The 19478-nt window shown below is 44.9% G+C and overlaps 3 protein-coding genes across 3 annotated transcripts in view; 1 reads left to right on the top strand and 2 right to left on the bottom strand.

The window, feature by feature from the left end:
- Nucleotides 1-19478, bottom strand: part of LOC148094557 (protein NLRC3-like) — a 278774-nt gene that overhangs the window by 164078 nt on the left and 95218 nt on the right. The gene's annotated exons all lie outside the window — the stretch shown is intronic.
- Nucleotides 6531-10448, top strand: LOC148094565 (uncharacterized). Its single transcript, XM_087837574.1, has 3 exons — nucleotides 6531-8424; nucleotides 8524-9038; nucleotides 9108-10448. The coding sequence occupies exons 1-3, from the start codon at nucleotides 7839-7841 to the stop codon at nucleotides 10374-10376; spliced, it is 2370 nt and encodes a 789-aa protein (XP_087693700.1). The 5' UTR covers nucleotides 6531-7838; the 3' UTR covers nucleotides 10377-10448.
- LOC148094564 (alpha-tectorin-like) lies at nucleotides 11257-19125 on the bottom strand. Its single transcript, XM_087837562.1, has 11 exons — nucleotides 18944-19125; nucleotides 18729-18816; nucleotides 18555-18617; nucleotides 18119-18318; nucleotides 17879-18010; nucleotides 17598-17785; nucleotides 15873-16024; nucleotides 15526-15771; nucleotides 15281-15443; nucleotides 13584-13670; nucleotides 11257-12449 (listed from the first exon to the last, which is right to left on the bottom strand). Exons 1-10 carry the CDS (start codon nucleotides 19104-19106, stop codon nucleotides 13584-13586), a joined length of 1482 nt encoding a protein of 493 aa, XP_087693688.1. The 5' UTR covers nucleotides 19107-19125; the 3' UTR covers nucleotides 11257-12449.

Here is a 19478-nt window from a genome sequence, read left to right as displayed (position 1 = left end):
ACTCCAAGATTACAGATCATATTTAACCATATAAACATTAAAATGATGTGTAACAGCTGGGGGAAGTCCAAAGGAAGGCTCCAGTCACTCCAGGCTCCATCATGGTTCTGACACAAAACCTTGTACCTCTTGATTCGCATCAGCAGATTTCACTCCTGCTGGCACTGAGTGACACGTTTCTTCTGCACTGATTTAAAGTCAAATCCAGAGTCACAAAGTCAATCAGACAATAAATTTGGTATAAACAGAGAGCAGCCATAAAGAGAGAGGAGCTGAAGCTGAGTACCTGCATCAAGACTCAGTATGAGACTAAACTGGTGCAGCTTGAACTGTACGTCAGGCAAAAGTCCAGATGAATGTAGCAATGAGAGTGATTAATGATTAATAAGATTAATAGATTCACTTGAAAGGATAATTCTAGATTTTCAGATCAATTTCACTTTTTTGCCATTAATAAGAAGCTGTACATAGTACTTAGTCCTGTGCACTGACCTGTCTCTCTTTTATTCACATGCTTGATTATTTGGATACAATCTTTAAAATGAGTCAAATAATGACAGAAGATCATATATGGTGGTTTTGCACCTGTATGTCACACCCATCCCTGTCTCCTCTATGTGTGTGTCGTAATTAGCTTTTAATGTTTTATCTGTGATATCGAGTGCGTATTCTCGTCTTCAGTGGGAATTTATACTGGGAGAGCACTATCGCCATCGGGAGAAAATACACTTAATTCTCTAAAGCATTTACTGTTGGATTCCTTAGATCCCTTGAGTGGAATTTGATTGATTTATATGCTTTTTGGGAAAGCCAGGATTTTTGAATGGACACATTATACTGTGACATCTTAGTGTTATGTTACTGTCAACATGTAGCCTAATGAACATCTACCTCTGCATGTAATTTGTGCTCTATTACTTTGCTGCTATCAACAGTATCAGCTCTGACTGGCTTTAGCTGAACTAAAAGCTAGTTTGCTGCTAGTTTGGAGCCATGACGCTTCCTCCTCATCCATGTGACTCACCACCAGTGTTGTAGAGCTACATATGCTTCTTCCAATGATAACTGGGAGACAATTATTGTCACTCACTAAAATATATTCTTTATAATCAAAAATAATGCAGCTGAGATGCAGATACACACAGCGACACAACATCCTTTATTAGTGTCAGCTATCTGAAAATGAGTTGCAGTAAAACAGCACATGTATCTTTATTTAGTTCTTTTTAGTTTGTGGCAATGATTTTTAAAACATTTAGGAGTAATTAAGATTGAAAACATTATCAAAGCCTTTGCTTGATTTGCAAATCAATGAACTTCTGTTACTCATAGTGGATTCATAGTGTAATATTTTACAATGGAGACACAAATTCCTCAGGAAAAGCATCTGATGGAAACCAAAAGCAAACATCAGCCACCTGCTGTAGTGACCCCGTGAGAGTAAGGCAGCTGCCACAAAAAGTGTAAAAATGTAATCTGAGTACTTCTTGTAATTCATTACAACCAAAGCTTGTCATGCTCATCACATTATAAATTTGAGTGTATATAACTTTATTCAGACTAATTTTAAAATGACCAAGTGCTGAATTTAAAAATATTTTCCCCAGAAATTTCTAATTTTGTTTTTCTGTACATATCCAGACGAACGCACTTGACATGAAGTACAATATTCTTAATTTGTTGAACAAATATTATAATGTGAAAGTTTCTTGTTGTGTTAGCAGATTTACTTTTTTCTTATTTAGCGTCACCATGCTTTTTATTTGTTCGAGAAGGCAAACAAAAATGGTTACATGTGTTTGACAATTTTAGTACAACTAAAATCAAGAATAATCTGGAAAAAATCTAACTATATATGTGTGTGTGTGTGTGTGTGTGAGTGTGTGTGTGTGTATGAAAAATAACTGACAACAAACAAAAAGAAGATCAAATCTGATATGTCGTAATACGAGGAAAATGAAAGTAAAAACCCATCAGTCATGTGACTCTTACAAGACGAGCATATTTATCAAACTTGATTACAGATGAAAGGCATGCAGCCCCAAAATCTCATTATGGAGATGGTTTATATTGGTAACACCAGTCTCCTGTGAGATGTGAGTGGCATTGAGAGTGGCCTTGAACTCATAGCCACCAATGTCAGCTGTAAATATACGTGGCCTCTGAGTTGGACACGTGTCACATGATCCCAGACGATCATCATAGAGCAGATCCTCGTCCCATACTTCAGCATACATATAAATAGCATATAAATGGTAAATGGTAAATGGCTTGTATTTATATAGCGCCTTACTAGTCCCTAAGGACCCCAAAGCGCTTTACATATCCAGTCATCCACCCATTCACGCACACATTCACACACTGGTGATGGTAAGCTACAATGTAACCACAGCCACCCTGGGGCGCACTGACAGAGGCGAGGCTGCCGGACACTGGCGCCACCGGGCCCTCTGACCACCACCAGTAGGCAACAGGTGAAGTGTCTTGCCCAAGGACACAACGACCGAGACTGTCCAAGCCGGGGCTCGAACCGGCAACCTTCCAATTACAAGGCGAACTCCCAACTCTTGAGCCACGATATAGAATTTAATATACTGCTGACGGACACATAATATGCTCGAGATTTTGCACTTTAAACAATAGTGACAATGGTAATTCAATTCCAATTTCTTACTTAAAATAAGGAGGAACTGTGCAAGATTTGCATTCAGTACTTTATGACACACGTTGACATTGTTAAAGCATTCATATTAACCCAAATCATTACCTTAAATTTTTAAATATAAATCAAATCAAATCACTTTTATTGTCACATCACATGTGCAGGTACACTGGTACAGTACATGTGAGTGAACTTCTTGTGTGCAGGCTTCACAAGCAACAGAGGTGTGCAAAAATGCAATACCCTAAGAACAAGCAAAATATAACAATGGCTAAATCTGAGAGTTATATGAATAAATATATGTACACTATAAGAGTGTATGCATATTACTGAATGTGTATACTAAACATTAGGGGTGCAACGATACACAAAATTCACGGTTCGGTTCGATACTTTGGTGTCACGGTTCGATATTTTTTCGATACAAAAAAATGTTCATGGCTTTTTAATTTGTCATTTATTAAAATTATAAATATATATTTTAACTCAAAAATACAGTTTTTAAATTTAATGTTAATGTTTAAAGTAATAAAAAAATAAATCTATCTGATCAAGAAATCCCTCATCTTTGGAAAAGAGAGTTTATTACAGAGAAATGTCTCTTTCCAAAATAAAAGCTCTACTATACGCTTCTTCTGGGCTATATTCTCAGCAGCATATTAAACATATCAGGTCCCCATAAGGAGAATCATGTGCTAACGGCTGTCTAAATGACTCCGGTAAAGTTTGTAGCATGCGTGCTTGTTGTTTTTGTCTGCTTCCACTTGTCTTTGCACGAGGATGATGTTGGAGTAAATGTGCAGTCATATTCGTTGTGTTCCCACTAGTGCTGTCAGCGTTAATCTGAAATGATGTTAACGCCACAACACGGCAAATCTCCGTTAACGAGCTACCGCGGATCGCCCCGTGCGTGGGGCTGGACGGCAACACGTTAATGAGCTAACTGCGCTAACGCACTAGTTCCCACCAATTGAGCATTGCTGGCACATCCAACATACTGTTTTACTTTAGTCCATGACGCGCTTACCTTCAGGGTCAAGATAGTTCCAAACGCCAGATCCGAATGAGAGTGGGGGAGGTTCAGTTTCGGGTTGCGTTGAGGCAGTTGCCATGTTGCAACGAGTTTAGCTTCTTCTGTCTTGCTAGCTTGTGCTGCGCTCAGTGGATCTGCGCTCGACAGTGCAACCTAGGCGGAGTAGTCGAACGCAGATCCACTGATTGCGTGTGTGTGCGATTTTTTTCTCAAACAAGGCATTTCTCTAACACGTGCCTTTCTCATACATTTCTCTGGTTGTGTGTGTGTTTTTATTATGTTTCCCAAATTTTGATTTCCCACCTTAAATAACAGCATTCCATGAGTTAGAGCTTGCTTGTGAGATTCAGGGACACATGGTGCTAACAACAATTCAGCCAAAAACTTGCCTGAAAATTTCCAGTGATGGTAGCCGATAACTGGAGGAGAAGATGTCCTTTAAGCTTCTTTTCAGGGTGGGGACAAAGTGAGAGGTCAAGCTGTAAAATTTTGAGCCAGAGCTTGGCCTGTCTGTCGTCCCAATTCTGTTAATCTGTCCTTTTGCCGCTGTACTCAGGTCTCCAGGTTGAGAGAAATCCACCTGTATTAACAAACTAAAACATCCACTTACTATTTCTTTTCTGAAAACATCCATTCGCTTCATCTGCCCAGATTTTACTCTCTCTCTCTCTTGGTGCATACTTCACACAGTCAGGCAGTTGCCTTTTATGGGCATGCAAAGTTCTGTCACACACACAGCTACTCACCCCCAGCAGCTGCAAAGCCGTCTTCACGTCCTCTATCCACACTCTCTTATTTTATATTATATTATTTAATATACATACACACAGATAGACATTTGTGCGCTAATTTGTCACAAAGTATTTCACGGCCACTTCTAAAACCAGTCTAAACACAGTTCCTTTTTGGCGAACTTAAACCTATTTTGTCACGAGGTATTTCACGGCTACCTCTAGAACCAATCTAAACAGAGTTCCTTTCGGCGAACTCAACCTATTTTACGCGTTTTATGAAGTAATTGCGGCTACTTCCAACCTATTTTACGCGTATTACGAAGTAATTGCGGCTACTTCCAACCTATTTTACGCGTATTACGAAGTAATTGCGGCTACTTCCACCTGTTTTGCGCATTTCTCGAAGTAATTCCGGCTACTTCTAACCTCTTTTGCGCATTCTTCTAAACCTTTCCGGCGGTTTAAGACCAAACAGTGTTTTCTCACCCTCAGTCGTCTTTTGCTGGTTGTCAGGTCGTCTGGCTGAATCCCAGCGTCGTGGAATTAAAGCACCGGCCTGGACCTGAATTTCACGTCCCATGTCTTTCACCTCTACCTGGAGAGGGCTGTCGACAGACTTCGGTGCTGGCTTCCCACGACTTCAAGATACAGCGGTCAGACCTCATTGGAGTCACAGAAACGTGTCTGTTGTTTCCATCGCTAAGCTCGAAGGACCAATTTAAATGACAGGGGATTTCTTTAAATCACCCCGCAATTCTTCAGCTGAGACACTTGAGTTAGAAAACACAAACACTGCAGTTGTCTTTACTCGCGAGGACGAGTGACAGAGCGCTCCTACACGTAAGAGACACTCACGGACTTGTGCTCTGTCACCGTCTGCGTTCTTTATTTTTTCTCCTGTTTTGAGTTAGTTAAGGAGGTTAGACTCTGTCTTTATTTTTGACTTTGTTTTGGTAAGGTCAGGGGTGCGGGATTTGTGTAGATTTGTTTTGTTTATTGTTTTGGCCTTGGCTCACCCTGAAGTGTTGACACTCCCGTTTTGGTTCCCTTTTTTTCACATTGTAAATAAATCACATTGAAACTAAAGGATTTGTTTCTTGTGGCTGTTTGGGTGTTGGGGGGGAAGCGAGTGCCTCACTCATGTTATTGCCTGGCCCTAGACGGGTCGTAACAGGTGCTTTTGGCTAGAATTCATAGGATAGACACAGACAGGGTTCATGAATGCCTGTATCATAAAATAATGGAACGGGCAGAATACATATATTCTCAAAATCATTCATATATTTCCTGCTTTTCAGGAATGGAGGTGGTAATTAGCCTTTGGCGCAGTTGTTGACCCATAACCAATGATGAGCAGCTTACATCACTGTCACTGGGACAGTGCTGCACTGATCCCTTCCTGAGAGCCATCTCAATGCAAGCACAGAGAGTTAAGTCAGGAGTTTTTTCATGCGCTTTCATTATTTCTTTTGACTAAGGGGGAGTGAGGTCAAATTTGACCTCAGGCATGTCATGAATACTGAAACCTGGGCTGACTGAACTGACCACAGCTTCTGACTTCAGCATCACTGTGTCCTTTACACAAGAGGCCGACTGGCCCACAGATATAGATTAAATAAGAGACACTTATTATATAAGAGACACTCACGGACTTGTGCTCTGTCACCGTCTGCGTTCTTTATTTATACAAGAGAAATGAATACATTCGTTCAGTGACATGAACATGTGCGTATGTGATTGTGTGTGTGTGTGTGTGCAAGGTCAGAACAGCTTGTTCAACTTCTTACTATCGCTGTAGAAAGATTCAGATACAAATATCCGAACACGTTTCATAAAGAACAATCAGTTCTAAACAAGAAAAAGGTCATCATGCAGTATTCTATCATCAATAAACTTATATCACTAAAAGCTTATACTGACTACTCAGTACAATTTTCTATTTGCTCCTGCTGAAGACAGCAGCAGCGCTGTGTGCATAAATCCAGCTTTTCACCTTCTGTATGTGTACTGTTGCAAGGATTTTTTGACCTAAACGCAAACGGACCTGGCAGGGAGGCAGGCAGGTGAAGTTCCACGATGAAGGGAGTGCAACCTGTTTGCACTCCCTTTACAAACAGATAACTGTTTGTAAAAAGTTCTTTCTGAAGGATTTTCAAAGTTGTCTTTTACAAGATGTCCAGTATGTTTGGATGATGAATAACAGGGGTGCACATAAGTGGTCCTCAGGTGCGCATAGGCTGTCAAAATGAGACGCGTGTTTGCGTACATAAGATTTTCTGGAGGAGGACAGACATTTGTTTAGAACTCTTAAAGATGTTGAAGAAGCTCCTTTAAGCAATTACTTTGGTGTTCCTCCACCTCCAAAGAAATGTCAGCAGGAACCGCAAAAGAAGCGCGTATTCTCGGAAAAGTGGTTGCAGGAGGTGAGCTGGCTTCAAACAAACGATGAACGCACAGAGATGTGGTGCAGAATATGCTGTGAAAATCCCACTCTAGTGGACAAAAACAGCCTTTTATATGGACGCAAACGCCTGTTGCAACTTCTTATCTGGTGCGCCTCTTTTATTTACAGCGAATGCGCACCTGCGGACCACTTATGTGCACCCCTGTGAATAAACCATCTGTCAGCCTGGCTGTAGAACAGCAGAAACCCTGCTAAAGCAGTTTGCGCCTATTTATAAGGTCCATGTGTCCATGTGAGAGAGGTTTGGTCTCTTATTGTCTTTTAGTTTTGATTGATATTTGAAAGAGAATGACTTGTTTTGGTTTAAACTCTGGTTTACCGTTATGCTCTGTACAAATTACTCATGGGGACAAAAGGAACAAAAGTTAACAGAAAGAAATATCTAAAATTGGTCATTGTCCAGTTTCTGTCCTTCTGCACTTTGTGATTGTGTCATGGTCCTGGGTCATTTTGACCCAGCGTTTTGTGTTTTCTGGAGTTTAATGTATATTCAGCCCTACCTGTGTCTGTCCTCGGTGCTTTGTTCATGTCCCCGTGTTGTTATGTAAAACAGTCTGTGTGTTTCCTGTTTTACTTTGTAGGGTTGTGTCTCGTTATGTCCATTGGTTCCAGCTGTGTCCCCGCCTGTCTGCCATTACCCGATTACCGTGTGTGTGTATTTATAGTGGGTGTCGGTCTGTGTTCGTTGTCGGCTCGTCTGTGTTTCATGGTGTCTGTTCCTCGTCTGTGTCTCTCTGCCTCCCACCCCATTTGTATGATCCGGTTGTTATTTAGCTCACCCGGTTTAGGTTTATGTTCTGTCCTGCCCTCAGTTCTGTTATTTGTACGCTGTAAATTAAACCCTCACTCTTATCATCAAATCGGCTGTCTGCATTTTGGGTCCTCCGTTTCCTCCACACCACACGGCTCACCCCGCCAGCCGTGACAGTACGAGCCGACCACAAGATGGATCCAGCAGCTTTGTCTGGGGAGAGCGACCTCGCACGCATCCAACGCCTGATGGACTGGGTAACCCACACCACCAACGCAAGTGCGAAAGTGGTGGGGTTAAAAGCCATCGAGGCAATCCTGGAAAGGAATTCCTACCTCTGCCAGTTCGAGGGACTTTCGGACTTAATTTGCAACCTGCGTAAAGCCCGGGAGGTGGTGCAAGCTCGGGAATCCACAGACTTTGTCCAGCAGCAGCGGACTACGGCCGCCCCGGAACAGCCACGTCAGCTTCTCCCGCCGGAGGTTTTGCCCGGCCCGCCGGAGGTTTTGCCCGGCCCGCCGGAGGTTTTGCCCGGCCCGCCGGAGGTTTTGCCCGGCCCGCCGGAGTCGTCCGCAGGGAGGAGGCGACGATCGCGCCGTCGGCACGTCACCCCACAGCTGGATATTAGGACTATAGCACTGCAGGCTGTGGTGAGTGAGAAGGACCCTTTTTCTGTTTTGGACTGTGGGACGGTTTATTCAGGGGCTGTGTTTTGTGCAGCAGATGACAAGGAGAACTGCTGGTTGCCTGTTCATTCTCCTGCTCAGCTGTCCCAAGCTCGTTCAGCTGCTCAGCTGTCCCAAGCTCGTTTAGCTGCTCAGCTGTCCCAAGCTCGTTTAGCTGCACAGCCGCAAGCTCGTTTAGCTGCACAGCCGCGAGCTCGTTCAGCTGCACAGCAGCATTCAGCTCGGCCCCCGGTATCCCCACTAGCCCAGTCATCTATGCCATCTTCACCGACTCCCTCTGTACGGGAGGCTGCGTCTGTGCCCCCCGTTTTGGACTCTTTTTCTATTACGTATTTTTTGCAGAGAGACACACCAAACAATCCTGCAAACGTTCCTCAAGAGCTGGCCAGTTCTGAGACTGAGACGCACTCCAGGGCCTCCCCAGAGGCTGGGTTTCAGCCCCCAGCAGACTCTGGACCCCTGGAGGTAAAGAAGCCAGCTGAGGACTGCACCCGGCTGTCGCTGCCTGAGCTGAGTCAATGCTCGGTGCAGCCGCAGTCGGCTTTGTGTTTGCCAGAGGCCACCGTGCCTGCTGGTTCTGATCCGTTCCTGCCAGAGGCCCGTGCGCCTGCTGGTTCTGTTCTGCGCCCGCCAGAGGTCTCCGCGCCTGCTGGTTCTGTTCTGCGCCTGCCAGGGGCCCCTGTGCCCGCTGGTCCCGAGACTCTTCTCGCTGGAGGGCCCGAGGAGCCCATCCAGCCGCCTGTCTCGTCCGCTGGAGGGCCCGAGGAGCCCATCCAGCCGCCTGTCTCGTCCGCTGGAGGGCCCGAGGAGCCCGTCCAGCCGCCTGTCTCGTCCGCTGGAGGGCCCGAGGAGCCCGTCCAGCCCCAAGACTCGTCAGCTGGAGGTTCAGGAGAACCCAGCCAGCTTCCTGCCTCGTCAGCTGGAGGGCCCGAGGAGCCCGTCCAGTCTTCTGCCTCGTCAGCTGGAGGGCCCGAGGAGCCCGTCCAGCCGCCAGCTGCAGCCTTATCATCCTCGCCGCCGGCAGCAGCAGCGGCTTCATCCTCGCTAGCTGCAGCCTCCGTGTCTTCATCCTCGCCAGCTGCAGCCTCCGTGTCTTCATCCTCGCCAGCTGCAGCCTCCGTGTCTTCATCCTCGCCAGCTGCAGCCTCCGTGTCTTCATCCTCGCCAGCTGCAGCCTCCGTGTCTTCATCCTCGCCAGCTGCAGCCTCCGTGTCTTCATCCTCGCCAGCTGCAGCCTCCGTGTCTTCATCCTCGCCAGCTGCAGCCTCAGCTTCACCCACGCCGTCGCCTGGTCCAGCTCCGGCTTCTTCGTCGCCTGGTCCAGCTCCGGCTTCATCGTCGCCTGGTCCAGCTCCGGCTTCATCGTCGCCTGGTCCAGCCTCTGCATCCGCTTCGCCTGGTCCAGCCTCTGCATCAGCTTCGCCTGGTCCAGCCTCTGCATCCGCCTCGTCTGGTCCAGCCTCTGCATCCGCCTCGTCTGGTCCAGCCTCAGCTTCCGCCTCGTCTGGTGCTGCAGGGGCCACGCGACCTTCAGGTCCCAAACTGCCGCCTCGACATCGGCGGTCATCTGCCAGGCCGCTTGTTGGGCGTCATCGTCGATATGGACGTCCTCCCAAACGCCGCCGCTACCTTCCGCGCGGCCGGCCTCCGGACTTGTGTCGCCGCCGCCGTTGCTGTCTGCACGGTCGGCCGCCTGAACTGTTTCCCCGTCGCCGCCGCTGCCGTGTGCACGGTCGGCTGCCTGACCTGTTTCGCCGCCGTTGCTGTCCGCACGGTCGGCCGCCTGACCTGTTTCGCCGCCGTTGCTGTCCGCACGGTCGGCCGCCTGAACTGTTTCCCCGTCGCCGCCGTTGCTGTCCGCACGGTCGGCCGCCTGAACTGTTTCCCCGTCGCCGCCGTTGCTGTCCGCACGGTCGGCCGCCTGAACTGTTTCCACTTCGCCGCCGCTGCCTCCCGCGCGGTCGGCTTTTGGACCTGAGTTGTCAGCCTCCGGGCCGGCCTCCTGAACTATGTTTTGGGACCCTGTTCGGGAACTCCAGTGTGTGATGTGTTTTGGACAATTCGTTTGGCCCACTGGAGCTTGTTTTTTGTTTGGTTGTGGTCCCTCCGTCCTGGACCCCCCGCCGCCCGCCCTGGGTTGGTCGTCTGTTTTTGTTTTGGGCTGTCTGGAGCCAGCCCTTGGAGGGGGGGTACTGTCATGGTCCTGGGTCATTTTGACCCAGCGTTTTGTGTTTTCTGGAGTTTAATGTATATTCAGCCCTACCTGTGTCTGTCCTCGGTGCTTTGTTCATGTCCCCGTGTTGTTATGTAAAACAGTCTGTGTGTTTCCTGTTTTACTTTGTAGGGTTGTGTCTCGTTATGTCCATTGGTTCCAGCTGTGTCCCCGCCTGTCTGCCATTACCCGATTACCGTGTGTGTGTATATATAGTGGGTGTCGGTCTGTGTTCGTTGTCGGCTCGTCTGTGTTTCATGGTGTCTGTTCCTCGTCTGTGTCTCTCTGCCTCCCACCCCATTTGTATGATCCGGTTGTTATTTAGCTCACCCAGTTTAGGTTTATGTTCTGTCCTGCCCTCAGTTCTGTTATTTGTACGCTGTAAATTAAACCCTCACTCTTATCATCAAATCGGCTGTCTGCATTTTGGGTCCTCCGTTTCCTCCACACCACACGGCTCACCCCGCCAGCCGTGACAGATTGTAAGTTCCTGGGTCTTCTCTGATTTACCAGTTAATGCTGGCAAAGAGATGAGCTGATCTGCTGGGACTGTGGCATGAGCTTGACTTTGAAGTCTGCATAAACCTGCATTATACTCAGTGTGAATAGAGTCGTGTATCATATGGAAAATCATTGTCAAAACAGCAGTTACTGGAGTTCAGGCTGAATAGTTCCTTAGCCAGAAAGTGGAAATTATAAAAGAGCACTTGAAGCTTCTTTTTTACCCTCACCTTTTATTTTATTTTTGGTCTTTCATGCAAACAGTAAAACAACAACAAAAAAATGGAGTTCAGCAAGAATTCTCAGTGTGGCCTCTAAAACCAGGAACAAAAGAAAGCATTTTAACTTTGTGCTGAAGTTTCAGGCTCAGGCAAATCTTTGGTGTTGATGTTAGGTTTGTATGCTGTCACATAGTGATTTTATCTTTACTTATATGCTTATATGCATCTATAAATCCTAGCAACCCTACTGATCTGTCCACACTGAAAAACCAACTTTTCTAACTTGACCTGACCAACAGCACACAGCTGGTTTCCTACCTTCCTTTTCTCTGTCAAACACTCAAGCTCTTTTCTCCACTTTGTGCTGTATCCAGTGACTTTTTTAATCAGCAAATCCAAACTTTAGAGACAGTCAAAGCTTTCTACCCTCTTATTTCCCTTATGTTGATTTTACTTTAATGATCACTTAAAGGCAAAAATCAGAACACAGCCCACCCACAATCAAATTAAAACAAAAAGGCAGCTAGAAAATCAAGATTGAGAAAATAAATGATACTACACCCTGGTAAAGAATCAATTACCTATAAAGCATTTTATGCTCCCAAAAAATGTTTTCTTAAAATCTCCTCCCATCCTTTCATTTTCCTGTCAAATGAATAAAAATATCTTCACCTAAAACAACTTGAGAAGTAGAAATGCTTCTTTGGTAGAAGGCATTACTGCTTGTGGATGTGTGGGACCTGTGACCACAGATGTGTTTGTATTTAGCAGGTCACAAGTCAAACAAGTAGTCAATAGCAAATCTAATACATTTGACAACCTACATGTGTCCAGGCCTCCTGGGAGGTCCTGAAGTGCTTTGCTTTTTGATGTTTGAGGAGTGTTAATGCACCACAAATATATTCATTTGGTTAAATATCAAAAACACACTTCCCTTCACCAAGTTACTAATAAAACAGTAAATATCAGGTGTAGAATCATAATCTGTCAGACAACAGTTTGGCCCTGCCCTCAAAATACTTCCACTAAAACAGCTTCTTTGTCCAGCTGTGGGAGACCACAAAATCTCACAGCAGCCAGCCTAACCTATCACACATCCAGGAATTGGTTTAGGACCAATCAAAAGTCAGGGATCATCATCGAGGTCGGCAGCCTGAAATCAGTCCGAGTCACCGTGGAAACCACCTGAGAAGATAAACCAGATCACACTGTGACTGCTGAAAAACACTCATGTCCTCACTGTCAAATCCCTTTGGTTTCTTATGAGTCTGCTCATCATCTGTATTTGAGGCCCCATCTTATCTTAATGACCTTGTAGTACCATATCACCCTATTAGAGCACTTGGCTCCCGCTCTGCAGGCCTACTTGTTGTTCCTAGAGTATTTAAAAGTAGAATGGGAGGCAGAGCCTTCAGTTTTCAGGCCCCTCTTCTGTGGAACCAGCTTCCAGTTTGGATTCAGGAGACAGACACTATCTCTACTTTCAAGATGAGGCTTCAAACTTTCCTTTTTGCTAAAGCATATAGTTAGGGCTGGACCAGGTGACCCTGAATCCTCCCTTAGTTATGCTGCAATAGATGTAGGCTGCCGGGGATTCCCATGATGCATTGAGTTTTTCCTTTCCAGTCACCTTTCTCACTCACTATGTATTAACAGACCTCTCTGCATTGAATCATATCTGTTATTAACCTCTGTCTCTCTTCCACAGCATGTCTTTATCCTGTCTTCCTTCTCTCACCCCAACCAATCACAGCAGATGGCCCCGCCCCTCCCTGAGCCTGGTTCTGCTGGAGGTTTCTTCCTGTTAAAAGGGAGTTTTTCCTTCCCACAGTCGCCAAAGTGTTTGCTCATAGGGGGTCATATGATTGTTGGGTTTTTCTCTGTATGTATTATTGTAGGATCTACTGTACAGTATACAGCGCCGTGAGGCGACTGTTGTTGTGATTTAGCGCTATATAAATAAAATTGAATTGAATTGAATTGACATGGACCTTCATCCTGATCCTGGACTGTCAGGCTACAGGGGACCAACTAGGACATTTTACTAACTCAGATCAAACTCATCAGATTGCAAGTTTATAGACTTAGCAGGAGTAATAAAAACATTAGATTTGCTTTTAGTCAGTGCAAGAACATGAACAGTATACCTGGAATCAGTAATATTTCTGTAGGTTTTCTTTCAGCCTCCATCGGTGAGGTTTGATGTGTTTCTATTAAATTGAGGCATTTCTTTGTCTTAATCATCTCGCTCATAAACACCACAAATTCTCAACACAGGTCTCAACATGATGTAATTGAAAACAGCAGAGTGTGTCTTACCTAATGAGTCCAGGCCATGCTGATGAAGGCTTCACCTTCATATTTGGACCTGGCAGATCTGCGTCTGCGAGCAGCTGCAGGACAAGTCTAAAGACAAAGAGAGACAAAGTCCAGACTTTAGAAGATCAACGCTGATCCTTTCATTCAGAATTGAATCTGCTGAGAGCCAGCATTTGAGCTTTTGTGTCAGAATCCTTTCATTTTAATGTTTTATTCTGCTTTTAAAAAAGAGCAAGAAGAATAAATGAAAAGAATGTTTAATAAACAGATAAGGGCTAAACCCAGTTATATTGGAGTGTGGTGAAACTAAGACATCCTACTTAAGTTATGGAATAATACATTAAAAGAGTCATGGTCTGTTGGTTTTTATTGGGTTATTTTGAGTTGTCTAGTTTTTATTGAGAGCTTTTAGTGTACTTTTCATTGTTATCTTAGAGCTTTAGTGTGTACTATTTTAAGTTGGGTTTTGTTTGTTCTAGTCTTCCTGTATTCTGAATTCTGTTAGGATTGTCATTTGGTTTTCCGTTTACTCGTGTTCTGGTATTTATTAGCGTAGCCTGTGTTTTCTTTTTGTCAAGTCTATGCACATCTAATGCGGTGTTAGAGGTTTTCCAGTTCAGTTACTTCCTGTTTTATTTTGTCATTTTCAGTATCCAGTGTTTTGTATTTAGATTTACTTTCTTTGTATCATTTGACTTAACTAGTTTCAGCTCTTCCTTGTTCCCCATGTTTCCTCTTCTCTTAATTGCCTTCAGTGTGTCCATATTTGTTTATATAGTTCCAGTTTCCATTTTTCCATTGTCAGTGCATCTGTTAGTCTGTGCCTTTAAGTTCTCTGTCACTCTGTATTCTGTATGTCCTTTGACACAGAATTATTAAAGGAGCTCTTTATTTTGTGCCTTGCCTGCTTTCTAAGACTGCATTTGGGTCGTCATTTCAAACCTCATGACTAAAATCATTAATGCTGGGAAGAATTTTAGAGATTAAATTGAACCTGTGAGTACAAATACATTTTTTTAACTGGTATACATGTACATGTTTTTAATTAAGTAATGTAGGAGTAGTAGCATGCAAAGAGCAATGGTGTGATGAAGCCGTGTGAATGTGTTGAATCTTTCTGGCCAGTTGTTTGGAAAAAAGGGAGATCCACAAAGCCCCGTTCTCTGACACTGAATGAATTATTGGGAGATATTATGTAAAATGGTCCCAAACTGCTCATCATTTTTGCCTTTTTGGTGGCTCCATAATGTGCTTGCAATCTCCTGCTTGTGACAATCCTGAGAATCACCTCAGATCCAGATCATGCAAAACTGTAATTCCCACATCTTTTCAATAGCTTAAATCACATAATGAGGCAGCCACGTCATTTCAGACAACAGTGCCTTGTTTATCTTTGGTTACGTGACTTTCTGAAGAACAATACAAGCTTTGACATGGCATTAATGTGGACCCTCTGCTCAGCACAGACCTTGAGGTTTCAGTGTTAGACGTGACATCACTATTTGCGAAGAAAGGATGGGCAAGAGTGAAGCAACATCAAAAATAAAAAGAACTAGAATGTGTATGTGAAGGTGTAAAGTTGGTCACATATTTTTGAAAAAAAAATTCAGTAGCAACAAGAAAGTTTTCAGATGTAGTTTTGGTATTTTTAGTGAGAGCTAAGCACATGCAGCTCAGTTTGTGTGTGTTTGGTGTACCGGGAGGCAGCTGCTCTCCTGTTTGGGGCACAGGTGGAGTTTGCAGTGCAGGTAGACGTCACCAGAGCTCCCAGTAAACTGGAACATACTGAAGGAGAAGTAGTTGGAGGTTCCCAGTCCATTTTCCTCCACCTGCACAGTCTGGTCAGCAGGGTTGGCACAGCTGCTCACAGACAGGAAAACACACTTTGTTCAGGAGTCCATGAGAGAGATCAAAACCACATGACTGTCTGAGTCTGTCTCACCCGTTTATGATCAGGTCGTATCTCGGAGTGCTGTCGGGTGATGGCTGGTCAGTTGCCCAGCAGGAGCCGGTCACCACGACGACCACGTCTCCATCCAGCCCGTCAGTCTTCAGCTCCACCCAGATCTTCTGGTTCAGCTGCACTTCAGTGTTGGACTCCACAGCTTGTGTGCGGTCGACGTCAGTGAAGCTCTGCATGGTCAGAGTGTAACCCCAAACTCCAGATGTGATGTGCTGGATCACAGAGCTGCAGAACACAAACACACTTCAGCTTTCTCTGACTCACAAACCTCAGGAGAAGCTTCACATCTTAAAGTAACTCAAAGAAAACCAGCAGCCACCACACACCTGTCTCTGATCCTGAAGGTGGCAGTCTTGATGTCCGGCTGAGTTTGGACGCAGGAGAAGTCGATGGAGATTTGGTCGAGACGAGTGATGATGTCAGAGGAGCTGTTCTGGGTCATGATGGTGTTTTTGTAGATCACTTGGCTGTTGTTGGTCTGCAGAGTCACACAATCAGATGTGTGACAGTTTTTAGTAGGTGTTAAAAATGAGACATCTTGTGGGAGCAAACCGAAGTGTCATACATGGGGGCTTACCCAGGATAGAAAGTTTTAGAAAGTAAAAAACAAATAGTGATCTGTTATCTTCAGCTGCACATGCTGCCACTTTATTTTGTTTATTTACGTACACAAGGCATTAGTTTAATGAATTTAAATAAATGATTTGATACATTAATTTCACCTTTATTGCTCTTTAGGCTCTTAGAGCAGCCACTGTTAACTGGCTTTGTCAGAGAAGAAAATTAAACACAAAAGTAAGTATCTGAATTCACAGAGGCTTTTTTTTTGTAAAAGTGTGCTTGTAGTCTTTCAGACATTATTCAGTTTTTATTTTATTAAAATCATTTTTCACACACTGTGCTTGAAATGAGCTATATATCATTTCTAAGTAATTTTGCTTTATTGTTTTTCATTTAGTTTTAAACTGCTGTAACAAAGAGATTTCCCAGCGCTGGGATAAATAAAGTATCCATTCATCCATTCATTTTCTTCTGCTTATCTGGTGCCGGGTTGCGGGGGCAGCAGCCTAAGCAGAGAAACCTAGACCTCCCTCTTCCAGCCACCTCCTCCACCTTGTCTGGGGAAACACCAAGGCGTTCCCAGGCCAGCCAATGGATATAATCCCTCCAGCATGTCCTGGGTCTGCCCAGGGGCCTCCTCCCGGTGGTACATGGCCGGAAAACCTCACCCAGGAGGCATCCTAGTAAGATGCCTGAACCATGTCAACTGACTTTCAATGCGGAGGACCAGCGGCTCTAGTCTTAGCCCCTCCCTGATGCCCGAGCTCCTCACCATAATTTTCACCAGTGGATAAGTGGAAAAAGTTTGATATCTGGTTTAGTGGACAGTTCGTGGTCTAATAAAAAAAACCCATAAAAAATCTGTCAACATGCTGTGAAGAAAAACTTATTTAAGGAGGTTTGTCAGCTTTCTTTATTAAATAAAGGCTCTATCTTACTACACCACTTCCGCTTAAGAAAAAATCAAAGTTGCCCCTAACTTTTTTCTTATTTTCTTGTTTCTAGTTGAGAAAGTAGCATTATATTGTGATCTCACCTTAGTAAAACTGTTTTTTAGTTATTAAATACAAGAGTGAAGCATTTAAAAAAATGTCATCCTTGTGGTGGGGCCTGTTTGGCAGGTGGTTGTAGCTGCTAGTTGTCTTCATTTCAGCTAACTGGAGTCCCTGAACTGGACCATGTTTGTTCTTTTGGTGCCCTTTGGATACTTTTCTAATGCAATTATCTTACACATAATCTCATTTGCTGCTGTGCATTGTGCTAACATGAGTGAATGATAAAAATTCAAACACTAATAAAAGTACTGTAAAGTTAATGGCTGCAGCTTGTTGACCAGGCTAGCAGTGTGAATTCCTGCTTTTTTTGACTGGTTAGTGACAGAAGCTGATTGACTTAAATAAACTTCACAGATCATCAACATGATGAGAAGCGACAGAGGTAAAGCTGAACCCACAGAAAGATCCCAAACTGGAGGGGGAGATAATACTCACCGTGACCACCGTCCCACAGCTGTTGCTGCTGTCGAAGTTGAAGGTCACCATGTGGGTGAGCTCGTCCACCTGACCCCTGCAGGTCGGGTCGTTGAGGTGTAAGGCAGAGTAGTCGATGCCTTTGTCCTCCAGGAGACAACCGACCAGAGTGACTGAAGCAGAGTCCTGCATGCAGACTGTTGGATCACCTGAATGTCACAATATCAGTCAGAAAAATCACAGTTAGAAGTTTTCCTCCATTATTCAGCCCTGTTGTCATGATGATATCACAGCTGTCGTACCCAAAGAGTCGTTTTCTTGGTACTTTGAGGCAAAAATGGCCCGACAGAAGCAGCGAGTGTCACCATCGACTGTCTTCTCACCACAGAACTCGTGATTGCTGCAGGTCCTGTCCTGACAGAAGGCCTCAGAGGCTACAGAGGAACACACTGATGTATTATCCTGAAAACATGTGAGCTCTAAAAATCCACAGTTCAATTTTTAAACAAAGAGAGCTTATTAAGGTCTTATTAAGGTCTTACAGCAGCCAGCGTTTGACTTCCAGCCATCCAGAGCGTGGTTGTGTAGACTGCAGGCTCTGGCGTAGGCCTTCAGGAACTGACAGTTGAGTCCGTCCACTGCAGGATATTTACACAAAGTGTGGGTGCAGGCGGTTATGTAGGGCTCTGGGTCGATGTCACTGTTACAGGAGGAGAAGGGCGCCTCCTTCAGGAGATTACAGCTGTACCACAGATAGAAAATCAAATTAATATAAAAAATGTCTGTAATTCCAGAACTGTTAATAAAAGACTTTCGTTGAACCCCTGAAAATTTTCACTTCAGTCGAGTCTGTTTTGTTATTCATACAATGAAATGTGGTGAAGTACAGGGGAAAACTTCCAAAAAGAAAAACAGTCATGCTGAAGTAAAAGTATAACACAGACAGATGTTTCCTGCTGTGTGGATCAGTCTGCTCACCGTTCAGTCACGCTGTTGCAGTTGATCGTGCTGTCAGCACGCTCACTGTACTGCATCTCACAGCTAGGGGGCGACAAACAACAAAGTTCAGGCTCATTCATGCAAACACAGAATATCTGCAACATCAGCAGCAGCAGCAGTCAGAGGGACTCTGAGCTTGTGATGAGGTCTTACCTGGGGGAGCTGTACTCAGAGAGCCTCAGGTCACTCAGAGACATGCTGGAGGTTCCACACAGACCCCCCACAGATGAACCAGCAGGTCCTGCAAAGGATCAGGACAGAATGAGTCAGATCAGCATCAATATTCAAACTGGACGAACACAGCAGCTCAATAAATAACAGCACAGTTTGCAGTTTATGTTACATGAATCAAACTTTATTTTCTGTACCTTGTAAGAGGATCTGTGCGGTGTAGCCATCAAAGAAGACAGAGATGATGAGGTTGGAGAGCGACAGCTTGGCAGTGACTCCAGTTTGGTCCTTAGAGAGCTGCACACCATGAACCAGCTGAGGCGAACTGCTGAGGGTCAGTGTGGAGTCGTCCAGCTGCATCACAGCAGAGACAAAGTGGAGGAAACACTGAGTGAAACATGTCAAACACACAAACAGGCTGATGGTGAGACATTTGGACATGATTGCACCCCTGATTGAAGCATCACAATCAGCTTCTCTGCACGCACAACCCGCAGCACAGCAGGCCACTACGGGCCGGATTGTTTCTGTCACAGCACAAGTTCATGCTCCACGCACAGTTAACACCGCACCCAAAACTACGACTGCTACGACGCCTGACCTGATTGGAGGTGAACAGTCACCCTCCAGCAAGACGGGTGAGGGGAGAGACGGCGATCTGAGACCTGCCCCTCCTCCTGTGGATCTACAACAGCCAGGGCCCAATCAAGCGGCACCGAGAGACCAGAGGGC

The sequence above is a fragment of the Neolamprologus brichardi genome, unplaced genomic scaffold (genome assembly GCF_056152115.1).
Source record: "Neolamprologus brichardi isolate AB-2024 unplaced genomic scaffold, ASM5615211v1 NODE_ptg000036l+_length_2141236_cov_1, whole genome shotgun sequence".
NCBI classification, from domain to species: Eukaryota; Metazoa; Chordata; class Actinopteri; order Cichliformes; family Cichlidae; genus Neolamprologus; species Neolamprologus brichardi.
The sequence above is the reverse complement of the archived record's forward strand: the minus strand, read 5'-3'. Positions and strand labels throughout refer to the sequence as shown.